A 15,247-nucleotide genomic window follows, 5' to 3' on the forward strand; every position below is an offset into this window, starting at 1 on the left:
ATCATCGTCCCGAGTCCCAGTGTCATCTTTGAGGCTGTCACACCACCTGCATAGGCTGTTTTGAAGAATCAGTGATAATGGTGCTTGATATTTATTAATTTCTCTTCCCCTTAAAGAACTGTACAGAGAACATTTGGCTGCTTTAATTAATGTTGGACTCTGACAAGACTTCTCGGTCATTTTTTAGAACTGTTTCTAGGGGGTAGCAGTTATATACTTTGGATAGCCAGCAAAACTGAAGTACTAGACAGTCCTTTACCCACTCCAGTGTTCTTGCCTGGAGAATCCCAGGGACAGGGGAGCCTGGTGGGCTGCCGTCTATGGGGTCGCATAGAGTCGGACACGACTAAAGCGACTTAGCAGCAGCAGTAGCAGACGGTCCTTTCCTCTGTTCCTTGGAAAACCCCAAACCTCCTTCCTGCTTCAGCAAGCAAGTGAGGAAGCTGTGTTAGTTGGAGAGATATGTATGCTTGTGCCAAGAGCCAGGATCTGATTCTTGGACTCTAATCTCAAGCCTCTCATTGACAGGGCAGCATCCCATCAGTTCAGGGCACAGTATGCAGATGCAATCCTGAGGACCAGCTGTATTACATGGGTGCTTGCTAATGAGGAAGTGTGGAACAGAAAACAAACTGAGCTGACCAAGAACTCATGGTTTTCCAAAGCAGCATTTCAACCAACCCACCAAACTAGGTCCAGAATTGAATGTCTCTGTTTTCCAGGCATGTCACCCCACCGAGATGGAGTCTGGCTTTCATCCAGAAAGGAGCACAGGGGGAAAAGTTGAGAAGGAAGAACCCTGGGTTGTCGGAGTAGAGATTAGGGAATGGCTGGAAAAAAAGCAAAGCTGGGTAATGGGTGTATGACCAAGAGGTAGAACATAACTTTATGCTTAGGGAAGATGGGAGTGTCCTTGGCTACAGAGGATGAGGGAGGGACTGCTTGTGGGATGAGGGTGAGGATGGTGTCCTGTGTTCTGGGACCCTGCGTACAGAGTCAAGAGAACCCAAGAATCGAAGTACACGGAGTTAGCACATGGGCTGCCTTTTCCCGGGTGTCCGTCTGGGCAGAGTCCATTGCTTGGGGCTGACAAGAATGCACTTGTGAAGATGGTAAGAGGAGAAGCCAAAGCGCAGTGACCAGTTGGCATTTATTAGTGTAGTTATGGTGTGTCACTGTCGTAATAGTAGTAGAGGAACCATGACTCTATTATCACAAATAAATAAAGCTTATTTTTAGGAAAATTCTAACTGAGTAACTGAAATCGAGCAGTGGTACTAGAGGAGTCCAGCCTTGTGTGACACAGGAAGCTGGGGTAGAAGTCAGGAGAAATTCTACATACAGGGAGCTTCCACTTACAGCCCCTGCCCCAGCTCCCTGGCTAGAGCTGACCATGGCTGCAGTTACAGAATAAAAGGAAACCTAATGGAAAATGCACTGAAACACGTGAGAATACACGGACTTGGATCTGTTGGGGTGAGCTGACCATAGCAGACAATCCATTCTTCTCTTTGCAAAGAGGCCTAGACATTAGCTTCTCCGGACCGCTTCCGAGAGATGTGCTCCAGGTGGGCGTGCTCTGAGGTATCCAAGTCAATCTCGTACTTGGCGAGGATCTTGAGGATGGGCCTCAGCTTCAGCCACCACTGCTCCTTGGGGATGCGGTGCCTACAGAGGAATGAGGTAGATGATGATTTAATCTTCAGCACCCCAATCAACTTCTATCTGAGGCTATGGGAAGAAGTGGAACAGCAGAGGCTGAATTTGGGACCTAAGCATCAGATCTGAAATAGGTATGACTACAGATGTTAATCCTAAGGAAAAAGGACTGAAGACATGAACAGCCTGGGAAGAGCAGATCTCAGCAACTGCTGGGGAGGGAACCACCCCAGGAGGCAGATGTACTCACTCAAAATCCGTCTGTTCCTTCAACTCAGTCACTGGTTGGAAGACCAGGGCCCTCTTACGCATCCCCAGAACACAGCCCGAGTCTGGGGAATTGGCAAAGATCCGCCCTGCAACAGGGATAGTCAGTCAGCTTCTATGCTGGGAACTGGCCTCTAGGAAAGCGGCTCACCCTCTTACCCCACCTACCGTTACGGTAACTCTCTTTGATTTTCCCTGACATCCAGTTCATAGCCTTTGCACCCATCTTAGTGGCAAAATTCCTGTCGAATGGAGTTGGGCTCCCACCCTGGAAAAAGAGTGATAAAAGTTCAAGGGGCAGGACTCTAATGAAGTGGCAAAGACATGCTAATACACAGAGAAAAATGAAAGGATGGGTCTCAGGTTTATAACCAGAAACAGGAATCCAGAAGTCTTAACTATGAAAGGAAATCCTGAAACCGGGCAGGGCACCAGGGCGAGCTGGGCTGGCAGGTCTGGCGGTTTATCAGCTCTAGGAGTAATTAGTACGAGGGGATGCTTGGTCTCCCAGTTGCCTCTTCTAGCTCCCTGGCTGCATGACCCTGTTCATTTACTCCTAATCTTTCTGGCCTCTCGGTCAGCTCCCTGCCCTTCACTAGCCTAGCAGCTTTTGTCACTCACCATCGATGAACAAGTGTTCCTTGTGACCTAATCTGGGTGCCTTGGTAGCACCTCAGAATAATATAAAACATGATGCAGTTTCTCTGAACAAAGCAAAAGTAAGTGGGAAAATGGGAAGGAAGGAAAAACAGAAAAGAGGTCTTCATACTTTATCCAATAGTACCCCATTCCTTCAGGAGCTGATAAGCCCATTCAAACAGATAATGTGAATTCATCTGTGGGTACAGAAAGGTCAAAGGTCAATACTTATGCAGCATCAGCGGGGAAGGTTTGGAATGGGGCAGGTCTCAGACCACTAGCAGCATCTGTGAGTGAGTCTTGGATGCAGATTCCTTTCCCCTGGAAACCCTAGTGAGTGGAGACAGAGCCCAACCCTGGCAAGGTGCCCACACTCATCTCACAGGGTGCCCACGAAGGCAGCATGGTGTGTGGGGAAAGCACTGGGCCAGCTCATTTTGGCCTCACTCAAGCCTGATTAGCAGCTCTGGGAAAATTACTTCTCTCTGAGCCTCATTTCCTTCATTGAAGCAGTGGTTCTCAACTGGAGATGACCTGGCCCCCCAGGGGACATTTGGTAATATCTGGAGACTTTTTTCAGTCACACAAGTGGGGAGGGTGTGCTACCAGTGAGGGCTCATCTAGTGAGTAGAGTCTGGGGTGTTGCTAAGCCATCCTACAACCCACACAACCACCACAAAAAAGTTTCCAGCTCAAAATGGCAAGAGTGCCAAGGTGGAGAAACTGCCCTAAATAAAGAGGCTGAACCACAGAATCTCTCAGGCCATTTCCAAGGTAAAGACTTGTGATTCTGTGACTGCGGAGCCTGCAGGCCTGTGCTGTGGCGGCCCCAACAGCCACCAGCAGGTGGGAGGCCACTGGGAGGCTCTGGCTGCTGGGTGGGGGTTTTCTGTGGCCTCTGGTGACAGCATGGTGTGTCTGCCCCACCTGCTGCATGTGGCCCAGCACGTTCTTCCTGCTGTCGAAGATGCCCTTCCCCTCCTCAGAGTACAAGTTGAAGATGAAGTCAGTGGTGTAGTTCTCATTGCACTTCTCGTTCCTGCAGAAGAGATGGCAGCCTGTGCCCGGCGCTGGCCCTCTCCCTCCCCCTGCCTTCTCCAAGCTCTGTGGGCTTTGTCCCTCCCAGTTCCATCTCCTCCCGGGGTCCGGGCTCTCCCACACTGTATTCACAGACTCCACGGGGTGCGCCAGCCAGGGCTGCGGTCTGGCCAGGGCCGAAGCCTGACTGCTGCTCCTCCGCACTCAGGAGCAGGCCAGGGACGAGGCTACTCCTCACTCAGGAGCAGGCCAGGGACGAGGTACCTTAACACCAGGCCCCTCTTCACAGTCGTTTTCATCTTCTGCACCAGATGCTCCACATTCACCTGAAAATGAAATGGAAAATCCTAAACCCGGCTGAGCAGGCCTCTACAGGAGGGAGAGGCACACGAGGAGGGCGGGCTGCTGACAGCTCAGGGCTGGCCTGCACCTAATCCCTTTAAGAAGGTCACGACAGACAGACAAGCGAAGACCCAGCTGAGCTGGGCAGAGCAGGCAGAGGGAAAGCTGGAGAGAGTGTGGGAACTGTCAATCTGAAGCCCCTTTCCATCCCTTCCCGATCTCCCTTTCTAGGGGTTTCAGTTCTTCCACCCTGAGAGAGCCAGCCCTCCCTCGGTGTCGGTCTCTAAATGGGTGGCGTTCGTGGACAGCAGTGACTCACTGCGGAGAAAACACCCCCGTCTAGGCTTTGAGTCAGGGGTGAAGGAGGGAGAGGGTCACCCTCCACTGATGGCTGGGCCCTTGGAGTAGTGAGTTCCCGCAACCTGCCAACCTCCTCTGTGTGGTTCGAGTGAACGAAGATCTTAGAAATGAGGATCATAAGGGAATCCCCTCAAAAATGGAGTTAGTGGTCCGTTTGGTAGCAAGGAAAATCTGAAGTAGGGGGGATGTGACTTTTTCAATCAGTTAAACCGCCTACTCAAAGTTTAGAAAAGTTTTATAACCTCACTGAACCTTGCTCATCTGTAATATGGAGATAACCCCTCCCATGCATGGCTGTTGTGAAAATAAAATGCAAAAAGGCACATAAAGGGCTTAGCTGCAGCCACCCTTCAAATGAATGCTCCAACAGGAGGGGCACCACATACAGAATGTCACACCACAGCACGCCTGCCTGGCGCTCTTCCGAGGACTCCACAGACCATCAGCTCTGTCCTTGCCTTAAGCTCTCACAGCTTAGGTCGCCACGGGGACATGGGGACCAATGGGGCAAGGGAGAGCCTCCTAACAAGCTCTGGGTAGCCGTCTACCTGCAGGTCTCGAATGGTGAAGGGGTCCTCAAAAATATACGCAGCATCAGCCCCAGCTGCCAGGCCTGCCATGGTGGCCAGGTAGCCACAGTAGCCGCCCATCGTTTCAATGATAAACACACGGCGCTTGGTGCCTGCCGCTGACTGCTTGATGCGGTCACACGTCTGCAGAGACAACACGTCAGAGAAAGACAGGGTCAGGGATGTGACTCTTGTCACTTCTCTGGGCCCCACCATCACCCGACTCTGGAGCTATGTCCCCCTAGGCCAGCAGGGCCCCAGAGCCCCCTCCAGTTCTCGCCAACAAGGATGGCAGGCACATCTGGCAAGTGCAGTGTGGACCTCCTCCCCCAGAAGGAAGCTATTCCTACCCTTCCTGTGCTTGGACTAGGGGAACTATGATCTAGGGCCTCAGAAATGAAAAATCACTTGGAGTGCGGAGTACAGATGCATCTCCAGGCTAGAGGACTCACAGCGAGGAGGATGGACACAACGTGTTAAGTGCGTGTGGGCAAACTCAGAGCTTGAGAAGTATTCTTCTCACACCGTCACTTGGCTGGTACAAATCAAGTGCTCACTTCCTAGCCCAGACTCGGTCCAGGGACTGGAGCCCCAAGCCAGGGGCTGGGAAGCCGCGGGGACCCTCACCATGCAGATGGTGTTGAGGGCAGTGTCAGCCCCCACGCTGAAGTCCGAGCCGGGCACATTGTTGGAGACCGTGGCAGGGATGACCACGAAGGGGATGCAGAGCTCATCATACTGCTTCCTGCCTTCCATCAGCTCCAGGCCCCCCGTGTAAGCCTGAGAAGACAAAGCCACGGGGGCAGGAATGAGGGGGAGAAGGCGGGAACGGGGGCAGGAGGAGAGGAAGAAATGGCAGGGATGCTCACCTCAAAGCCCCCGATAATGACAAGGCCCTGAATATTAAACTTCGTGATGTTGGCACTGATCTGTTCAAAGCTCTTCTTGGGTAGAGTCCTAGTTGATTGGGGTGAGGGGAGGGGAATAGAATTTGGGGAAGAGACAGCAAAATCAAGGGAGAGAAAAGCGAGCGTTAGAAGGCACTGTGTTTATAATTTCTTAACTTGCGCCCCCTTCATACCCCACTCTCTGTCCAAGGACACATGCTGGGGCTCTGAGTCACCAGAGCTGCTAATGGATGTCTGCATGGACACGTCTGCCCTCTGAGGACCCAGACGACAGCACTGGTCTCAGCGGACCCCAACCAAATGAACGGATGCCCACGTGCAACGGCTGCCTTTAGGGTGACTAGGTGGAGGTAATCCTGGTATGCCACTCACCTTTTAGTCCCAAGTTTAGAACCACCTTGGCCAGTCCAGCCCCCGACGTAGCTCCATCCAGCTTCCTCGATCTGCGGCGGGAGGTCACACAGGTCTGCATCATGGTCTGCCACCACTGCCCGAGCCCTGAGCCCATCCCCTTGGCAGAGCTGTGCCAGGCACCGGCCTCTCCCACCTCACTGAACGTCCTCCACCCTTACAGCTCACTCACAAATCTTATACCGGGCCCTGTGCTGAACTCTGGGATAGAGAATTATATCAGACACGTTGTTTGCAAAGGGCTCATTTCAGTGCCTCCTGCCTCTTCCCACTGCCCTAAAATTAAATACAGTAGCTCCCCCTTTATCTGTGATCCCACTTTCCAAGCTCTCAGTTACCCATCATCAACCTTGGCCCAAAAATCCTAAGTGGAAAATTCCAGAAATAAACAATTCCTAAGTTTTAAATGGTGTGTTCTGAGTGGCGTGATGAAATTTTGCACCATTCTGCTTCATCCCACCCAAGACGTGACTCATCCCTTTGTCCAGTGGGCCCACACTGTGTACACGACCTGCCTGTTAGTACAGGGAAAACATGTAGTACACAGCTGACCCCTGAGCACACGGGGGTGTGGGTGCCCACACTCCAAAGTCAAAAATGCACATGTAAATTTACAGCCGGCTCTCATATGCACTGCTCTGAATCCATGGGTTCAACCAACCCTGGATCATATAGTACCACAGTGCTTGCTATTGAAAAGTTCTGGGGAGTTGCCTAGGGGTCCAGTTAGGACTTAGCGCCTTCACTGTCATGGGCCCAGATTCAATCCCTGGATGGGGAACTAAGATCATGGGAAGATGTGTGGCACAGCCAAATTAAAAAAAGAAAAATTCTGCATTTAAGTGGGTTCACGCAGTTGAAACCCAAGTTGTTCAAGATCAACTATACATAGGGTTTGGTGCTCTCACAATTTCAGGTATCCACTGGGGATGTGTCCCCCGCAGAAAACGGGGGACCCCTGTATCTACTTCTGCTTGAACCCCAAGAAAAAGGTTGTGAGGGACAGGGGAACACAGGGGAACAGACAGGCCAGCTGCTGCCCGTCTCCTCTGCACGGCTGCTCCCGGCCCTGCAGCCAGCGCCCCCCTACCTGACCCTTGGCCAGGCCCTCGAAGCCATCGTGCACCACCAGCATTCGGTTGCCCTGGATGAGGCCGATTCTCACAGTGGAGCGAACGGCTGCGTTCATGCCTGCGGCCGGCGCTCCGACGTTCATCACGGCCACCGTGTGGGAGCCACTCTGTGGAAGGAAGTGGAGAGGGAGGGGGACAGGTCAGTGAGGGGAGCTGGCCTCCGAGTTCCTCACAGTCCTGAGGGCACATCCCTCCCCCAGGGAATGCCAGCACAGTCTGCCCCTCCCCCACAGCAGGGAAGCAGAAGTCTTCACCACAGATCAATAAAGCTGCGATTCCTGATCCCAGACATCACTGCACAATGAACACGAGACCCTCCAGAGCAGTGTTGCTCAAAGTAGGATCCTTGGACCACCTGTTGTATCAGATCCACCCAGGGAGCTTATTAAACCTGCATATTCCTGGCCCCACCCCTGATCTGATCTCCCTCGGAGGGAGGGAATATGCATGTTTAATAAGTAATCCAGATCATGCTAGTGTAGATAAAATATTAAGAACCACTACACCAATGGAAGAGATGGTTCAAATGCACTTAGATGCGATTACTCCAGATTTGCCCAGAGAAATAACACATGAGCTTCTTTTCCCTTCCTTGCATGCTATCTTGTCAGCCCTGAAGTGGATGTGGGTCTTGGGTTCAAGACATCCAGGGCACACTAAGAACACAGACTTGTATCTGGGGTGAGAGAAAATTAACTTAGTGGTGTCCGAGTCTCAGCACTGAAGACACAGGCAGGCAAAGAAGTTAGCAAGGCTGAAGGCTGAGTGGACTGAGGGGCGCGCTTCATAATGGGAGGATGAGGGAGAAAGAGGGCCAAGGGGAGACAGCAGCTTGCCCGTACCTTAGACTTTGGGGGTCTGACGTGAGCCAGAAGCTTGTATACCTCCCAGTTGTTCATGAAGCTCCTAAAAAAGGAAAGAGAGAGACAGGGGGCGTTTTCAGGCCATTCCCCAAGGCCCGCAGCCAAGGGGATCTGGTCTGAAGTTCTGTTCCCAGCATGAACTTCCACAGGGCAAGCTTCCAAGGACATGAGTGGAGCCTGAGCAGGGATTGGGGGCGGGGGGCGGGTGGGTATAAACCAGCTTGAAGTTCCACAGGGCAAGCCTCCAAGGACAGAAGCGGAGCCTGAGCAAGGATTGGTGGGGCGTGGGAGCAGGTGGGTATAAAGAGGCCATAAACTTACCAAACACCCCTGAGCACCACCCTCACCTTGCCTAGAGACCCTCATGATCTAGCTGGGTCCACATACAGCAATAACAAACTGTGAAAAGCTAAGGCCAGGGAAAGAATCCTGGGAGTGAACCAAGCCTCCTGGCCATCTCACAATTAGTTCTCTTTGGGAAGAAACTGTTGCACAGACAATAAGAAGAGAAGAAAACAGAAGCTCCTATTTTGGGTCTGTGCTACATCGATTTCTGGCTTCATTCTGATGTCTGATTTCTGTGGCTAGTGAATTCCTGGTCATCTCCTCACCGGCCCCTCAGCTTCAAGGCCTCATCGAATCTCCTTTCATCCATGGCCCTGGTCACGTCCTTGGTCTGAGGGAGAAGGGCAACACTCAGGCCAGGGTTCCGCACACAGCTGGGTTCCTTCCCATCCCACACTGAGATTCTGCCCGGCTCTGGGCTGGTGACTGGACCCTGCCCATCCAGGACCCACCCACCCCCGCCCCGACACACTTTCACAGAAGGAGAAACGTCAGTGTTTTTCCTTAATTTTCTGAGTAACGAGCAGCAGAAGAAAAGGGCTAAATCTAGGCTCTATTTACTAGAAGATGTGCAGGATGGCAGAGCACACACAAATAACACAGCATCTCCCTCCATTCTACACCCAGGGCTCCAGCCTCACGGTGGCCTCTAAGTTAATAAGAAAATTAAGACTGGTCATCTGCAGATGACCACTTAGGAAGAAAGTCTGATCCCTGCCCCATGCTTCCACCGCTTTCTGCTCTGTGAGCCAGTGCTTTAGCTGGGGGGGCTTTCAGAGATACAGTTCCAGGCGAGGCTGGAGCTTGTCTGGCCTGTAAGTCATTAGGACTTCGGAGTCTCAGAGAGAAGCATCCAGGAGCTGGGGAGCCAGGCCTGAGAGGCAACCTGACACCTCAGCTCCCAGCCACTGCATCTGCTCTGTGGTATCAAAGGAGCGATTCCTCTATAATTAGAGCCATATTTCCTGAGCACTCAGCATCCTCCAGACCACTTACACATCTTCTCTCCAATCCTTACACTCATGCTCAAGGTGAATACTTATCAGTAACCTCATGATGGTTCAAGAGAGAAATCAGAGTGAGGGATGAGCTATCCAGCCAGACCTTGATAATATTTCCCTGCTTTTAATAGGTTTGGAGAGAGAAGCATGTCTCCTGCGAGTGGGTTTTAGGAGATATTGGGTCTCATTAAGTAGGATGTAGCAGGCTGCATCTTCTTTAGGAACATCTGTCAGATGGGGAAACTGAGGCTTGGAGAGGGGACAGCTCCTGCACAGAGCCCCCTGAGTGCCTTTCCCTCATGTTCCTTCCTGTGGCACACAGCCTCCCCACCTGCACCCGCCTTGGCAGCCCCAGGAGCTGCTCTCTCTCCCACTCAGATCTCACACGGATAGGGGCTGGGGCTAGTAGGAAGGTGGGTTGGGGTCACTACTCACCACCTGGACACACTCCATGAGGGGCAGGCGCACAGCCTGGTTACCAGAGAGGCTCACCACACAGGCTGGGGTGTCCGGGGTCCCCTCCAAAAGTGCCATTACTGCTTCCACACCCATCCTGCTGCCCTGCAGGAAGCAAAGCCGTTCTGGTCCAAGCCTCCCCTCTGGTCTCAGCCTGGAGGACCTGGTCATCCAAGGCCCTTTCCAAATCACGAGCTGAGTTCCACATTTAAGGACTATAGCCAAGAACTCATTGGGCTTTACCTTCTGACCCACATTTCATCTAAAGCTTGATGATGCTTCCTCCTTTTGCCAGAAGAGCCCCCAAGGATTCTTCCTGGTTCCAGGGAACCATATCCACTATAGTTATCAAGAGAATTACTGGGGCTGAGTAAGAGTCCCTTCTTGATGAAAGTAGGATGGGGGTACAAGCAGTGTCTAAGGTTAGATCTTAATCTTTCACTCAGGCTGTAAGATATTCGACCCTAGTGAAGCCTAGCGTCCCCCATCATTTTTTGCAGCAAAAGAGACCTCTTGAGCATATGGCAATGAGTCAAGGCCCACTGCGGTCCAGTAGCTGGTGACGGAGTGGTGTGAGCAATGGTTGAAGCCCCTGTGCTGGGAAGGACAGCAAGTTGAGGGTTCCACAGAGCCCCATGACTTACCAGGATTCTGTCAAAGGCCGACGGTGTCCCACCCCGCTGCACGTGCCCCAAGACGGTGACCCGGGTGTCATATCCCAGACGCTTAACCACCAGCTGAAGGGACAGAGAGAGATGCAGAGTCAAGGAGAGGAATCAAGCAGGGACCCAAATAAATCAAGGATGACTCAGCCTCTTATCTTGTAATGATTCCTGGGTGGGAGGAAACCAGGGGGCCGGACACCTGGGGAGAGATGTGCACAAGAACTAAGGGGAGACTCGGAAACTACTGGGGAACGGGCCTGGGGCCGGTAAGGTGTCACGGCCCCTCTGGCTCCATCCATACTAACGTTTTTGATGTCTTCAGAGGTGATTGGTTTCCCATTCTTGTCAATCGCACCCTCAGCTACGATGATGATGTTGAGACGAGAACCACGGTTCCTTGTCTGGTTGAGAAAAAAGTGCAAAACGGTCAGTGTCATAAAACTGATGGACAGGAAAGCCATCTGCAGCAGAACAGGGCAAGGGGATTTTCAAAGGGCAAGACAAAGTGCCAGTACCTCGCTGAGCCGGCGACAAAGGTGTTCCTCCCAGTCGTCATCTGGTGGACACTCGGGAATAAAGACCCAGTCGGCCCCACAGGAGAGGGAAGTGACAAGGGCCAGGTATCTGAGATGAGAGCCAGTAGTGTCACGGCAGGAGCTACAGATCGCAGCCAGACGACCCCATTCCCGACAAGGCCACCTAGTGCCATTGGAGGTGGAAGGTCTGCGGAGCTCCTGTTTCACTCTTGGGGTGAGACAGCTGCTCAGTGAGCTTCTGCCCCTCAAGAGGCCCTTCTATTCACACTCACCTGCCCCGGTGGCTCCCAATCTCAGAACACTGTCTGCTCTTTCACACTGTATGTGTACAGTGTGTAAGGGAAGTGGGTGCGGATGAGGAAAGGTGGCCACACCGAGGGAAGTGTGTACACCTCCTGATCCGCCCCCACAGGGAGCCCCCCGGGTCCCCGGAGAAGAGGAAAGGGCTACTGCTTGTACACGGAATAAACGAGTTAAGATGGTGGGGCAGTCTTACCCACAGTGCCGGCCCATCACCTCCAACACAAAGGTCCTCTGGTGGCTGCAAGAGAGACACAGGGCTCACACAGTCCAGATGTTCCTATGGCCAGACCTGCGGGCCACCACCCACATCGCGGCCCAGGAACCTATCCTCAATGTATGTTTATGCTGTGGGCCTTCTTTTGAGAGACCTGGAAGACCCAGGGGAATCGCTTTAGCCACAGGGTGTCCTTCCCAGGCCTGATGGTGTCAGTACTGGTGTCAGTACTGAGGCACTGTGTCTGGGAAGGAGGGACCAGAAAGGGAGAGGGCAAAGGGAAAAGAAGTGGAGAGAGGACTCGACTGACCTGGAATCCTCCAGGATTGCCCTTGGGAGACTGCCACCCCTCTGTATCCCCATTCTCCTGCACTGCCTCCCCTGAGTCCCTCCCATCTGACCTGTGGCATGATGGCCTCTACGATCTCTGTGATATGGCTGGAAAGGTTTGGGGGGGCCCTGAAATTGTCTTAGTCATTTAGGAGATCCCACAGGTATTAAAGCCTGCAGAGCAACACGTGTGGGTAGACAGTGGCCAGAGGCGAGTCTTATGGTATGGAGCAGTAAAATTCAGTGCTCCAGGGATAATTCTTAGTTAAAAACAGTGTTCTAGTCCCCAGAAAACTGATCACAATAGTATCACAGCTCAAGCACTTTCATCTTTTCTAGTACTCAGCCAGCTGATCTATTCCAGCTCCATCCTCCCACGCTGCTTCCTCCTGGGCCCCCACCTCTGAGCGGTAGTAGTGATGGCATCTACAATCTCTATGATCCGGTGCAGGGCAGAGTCGGTGCCAATGGTCATATCAGTGCCACAGAAGTCATTGTCAATTGAGCCAACCAGCCCCACGATGTTCAGGTAGCTGGACTTGGTAGCCTCCTCTGCTGTAATCTTGCCTGATGAGGGGAAGCAAAGCAGGGGGCCCTGGGTGAGGTCCCCAGTGCCAGGGAGCAGGTGCCTGGAGAGGGCAGGGGCTGCAGTCCATGGCAATTGTCAACAATGGCAGAAAGAGGAGGGCAAAGACTGCCTCTGGGTCTGGGCAACAACTTTCTCCCGCGAGAGGAGGGGCGTGGTGTGCACATGCGCAGAAACCACACTGACAGAGCAGCGCTCACCTGATTTCTGGAGGTCACTCAACAAGTCACTCCACTCAGAGCGGAAGGTGTCGGCCCCAGTCAGGCTGCCATCTCCCCCAATGACACACAGGTTGGTGATCCCACGTTTCACCAGGTTGTGGGCAGCTCGGAGCCGGCCTTCCCGTTCCCGAAAGTCCTTGCACCGGGCGCTTCCAATCACCGTGCCTCCCTTTGGGGAAGAGGTGGGAGTCAGCTCCCCAGGTGACAAGGCCAAATTTGGGCTCAACAGGCTAGGATTCCCCCATCCCAACATCACCACATGGCTCCCTAGGAAGTCCCCTGACATCCTGAAGAGTCACTGGCCCCTTCATGTGTGTGTGTGTGTGTGTGTGTGTGTGTGTGTGGTTTTAAAGTTTTATTCTTCATGAAAAGGGTTAATGAAACTCACATGAGTTTCAAACTCCAGAATCATGAATACTGATGTTTAAGTCTGTTGTCTAAGGGCATATAATTGTACAAGCTTAGCCATTAGTGGAAGACATGTGAGTCTCAATTGCCTTTGACACATTTCTATTTCATTTGCCTAGCTAGCTTGACTGCATTCAAAGTTATTCACTTTATCTTGATTTTCAGCTTGATTTGCATGAGCCTACATGGAACTTTCCCTGTTTTTCACCTCCCTGTAGTTCACTGAGATTTTTTTCCCCCACTAGTCCCTTCTAAAGAAAGGTGAGATGGTGCTGGCTGAGGCATTGCGGGGTCATTCCCACATTCCCACGTTCTGCTACACCTCTTAGAAGATGGTTAAGGTGGGCCTATGCCACTGAAGGCTTTGTCATGGTGACCGTCCTAAAGAGACCTAGGGAATACCCACATATATGTAGGCTTCTAAAATGATCTCCATCTTTCTCATCTTAGACATGTAAGCAGCAGCAGCAGTGACTTCAGCAGGGGCCAAGCACTGCCAGTCCTTTCCCCTTTGCGCCTGGAGATCTGTGTGCCAGTGGGAGGACCCCCAAGACCCAGGAGTTCACAGAAAAAACAGCTCTGAGTAGGGAAAGCCCTAAACTCCCAGGAGCTTGTACACACCCCAAGAGAGGAGAGCACACCCAGGGTTTTCACAAATCATATGAACTCTGGGCATCCATGCCTTCGTGGGTATTGATGCAGAATTTTGGCTCATTCTCAGACTACTTTAGGGAGGTGCCATTGCCTGTTTAAATCTTCACTAAGTGCTGTTCATTGTTTCTCCTCATGGATTTTTTTTAGGGGATTGAGGTAAAGAATGAGAACACAAATGTAATGTGTAGATTTTTCAGTAAATCAGAAAATGGGTATAGAATGACTTAGAGAAAGTAGCAAAAGGGGCTCTGGATACAATCAAGATCATCTTAGGGTTTTTTTTTTTAACTCTAAAAGGCTATCCCAGTTCCTTCCTTCCTTAAAAGGTTTGGTTTCAGGTCACCTCATCATCATAACATGAGCACTGGCAAACTTCAGCTCTACTTCTGGCTCCGGCTCCAGTCCCCTGATGAGGTTATTTTCAGGGCCTGACCTTCCCCATGACCCCAGAGCAGGACCCATTACATGCCAGCTCCTCAAATCTTACCTATGACCTTTCTATAAAGAACAAAGCGTCCTGTGATCACATCCGAACCCTACATCCTGCCCTAGGAAACCAGGGTGATGTTTTTAAATGCAAAGAGTAAAGGGTAAATGTAGCCCCTCTTTGGTCATAGAAACCCTTCCTACTAAGCCACATCGCAGGGAATTCAGGAAACCATGAGCCCCACCCAAATGGGGTGAGACAAGGACAGCACAAACAGGGGACAGAGCCCTCTGGAACATACCAGCTGAAGCATCATCGAGACACTCTCCCATGTGGCTTCCCGGATGTTATCTCCACCATCTACCAGGCCTTGATAACCCTGTAGGATACATTACATCCATTCAGCCTCTGCTAGGCTTCCCCCAAACCCCCAGGATTAAGACAGGATCCCTGGGAAGAGGTTCCCTGAGAATCAAGTCACCTCCCATTACTGATGCCTGGGTGCTCCTGAGAAAAACACAGTCCAAGGCAGGAGACATCAGTTGTTCCAATACACTCTTCTAGTTTCTCTCATTCTTGAAACATCAGGATGCCCTTCCTAACATTTAATCTCAATTTCTCTTATTTATGGCTCATCCCATTTCCTCCCAGGGGAACTAGATGACAGATGGTTTTGATAACCAGCAAAAGAGGAAAAAAAGAAGGGGATGTTAGAAGGAGAAAGGAGAGAAACGTGACTTGAAAAGAGACGATAACACTTCAGAGAAAGGGCGACAGAGAAGAAAGGGAGACAGACGTTAAGAAAAGAAGAGTGGGCAAAGGATGAGTGCAAAAGGAGAAGAGGGAAGCAAGGAGGAGTTAGAACCCTGGAAAGTAAGACAACCGCAGAAACAGACTCATCCTCCTGAGGCT

At 51.7% G+C, this 15,247-nt stretch overlaps 1 protein-coding gene across 2 annotated transcripts in view; it reads right to left on the bottom strand.

Annotated features, from left to right (window-relative positions):
• Positions 1-1,133: 1,133 nt before the first annotated feature.
• The window catches only part of PFKM (phosphofructokinase, muscle), a 43,333-nt gene continuing 29,219 nt past the window's right edge, over positions 1,134-15,247 (bottom strand). For both annotated transcript variants that reach the window (XM_061416308.1, XM_061416309.1), the window contains 20 exons: positions 14,637-14,714; positions 12,826-13,015; positions 12,441-12,606; positions 11,689-11,733; positions 11,172-11,280; positions 10,962-11,057; positions 10,636-10,728; positions 9,971-10,096; positions 8,801-8,865; positions 8,169-8,232; positions 7,284-7,433; positions 6,155-6,225; positions 5,744-5,831; positions 5,502-5,654; positions 4,854-5,018; positions 3,868-3,929; positions 3,493-3,604; positions 2,095-2,194; positions 1,910-2,015; positions 1,134-1,668 (listed from right to left, as the gene is read on the bottom strand). In XM_061416308.1, the coding sequence (XP_061272292.1) occupies positions 1,524-1,668; positions 1,910-2,015; positions 2,095-2,194; positions 3,493-3,604; positions 3,868-3,929; positions 4,854-5,018; positions 5,502-5,654; positions 5,744-5,831; positions 6,155-6,225; positions 7,284-7,433; positions 8,169-8,232; positions 8,801-8,865; positions 9,971-10,096; positions 10,636-10,728; positions 10,962-11,057; positions 11,172-11,280; positions 11,689-11,733; positions 12,441-12,606; positions 12,826-13,015; positions 14,637-14,714 (2,184 nt within the window). In that variant the 3' untranslated portion in view covers positions 1,134-1,523. The remainder of the gene's footprint in view (positions 1,669-1,909; positions 2,016-2,094; positions 2,195-3,492; positions 3,605-3,867; positions 3,930-4,853; positions 5,019-5,501; positions 5,655-5,743; positions 5,832-6,154; positions 6,226-7,283; positions 7,434-8,168; positions 8,233-8,800; positions 8,866-9,970; positions 10,097-10,635; positions 10,729-10,961; positions 11,058-11,171; positions 11,281-11,688; positions 11,734-12,440; positions 12,607-12,825; positions 13,016-14,636; positions 14,715-15,247) is intronic.

Source organism: Bos javanicus, chromosome 5 (assembly GCF_032452875.1).
Source record: "Bos javanicus breed banteng chromosome 5, ARS-OSU_banteng_1.0, whole genome shotgun sequence".
In the NCBI taxonomy this organism is placed as follows: Eukaryota; Metazoa; Chordata; class Mammalia; order Artiodactyla; family Bovidae; genus Bos; species Bos javanicus.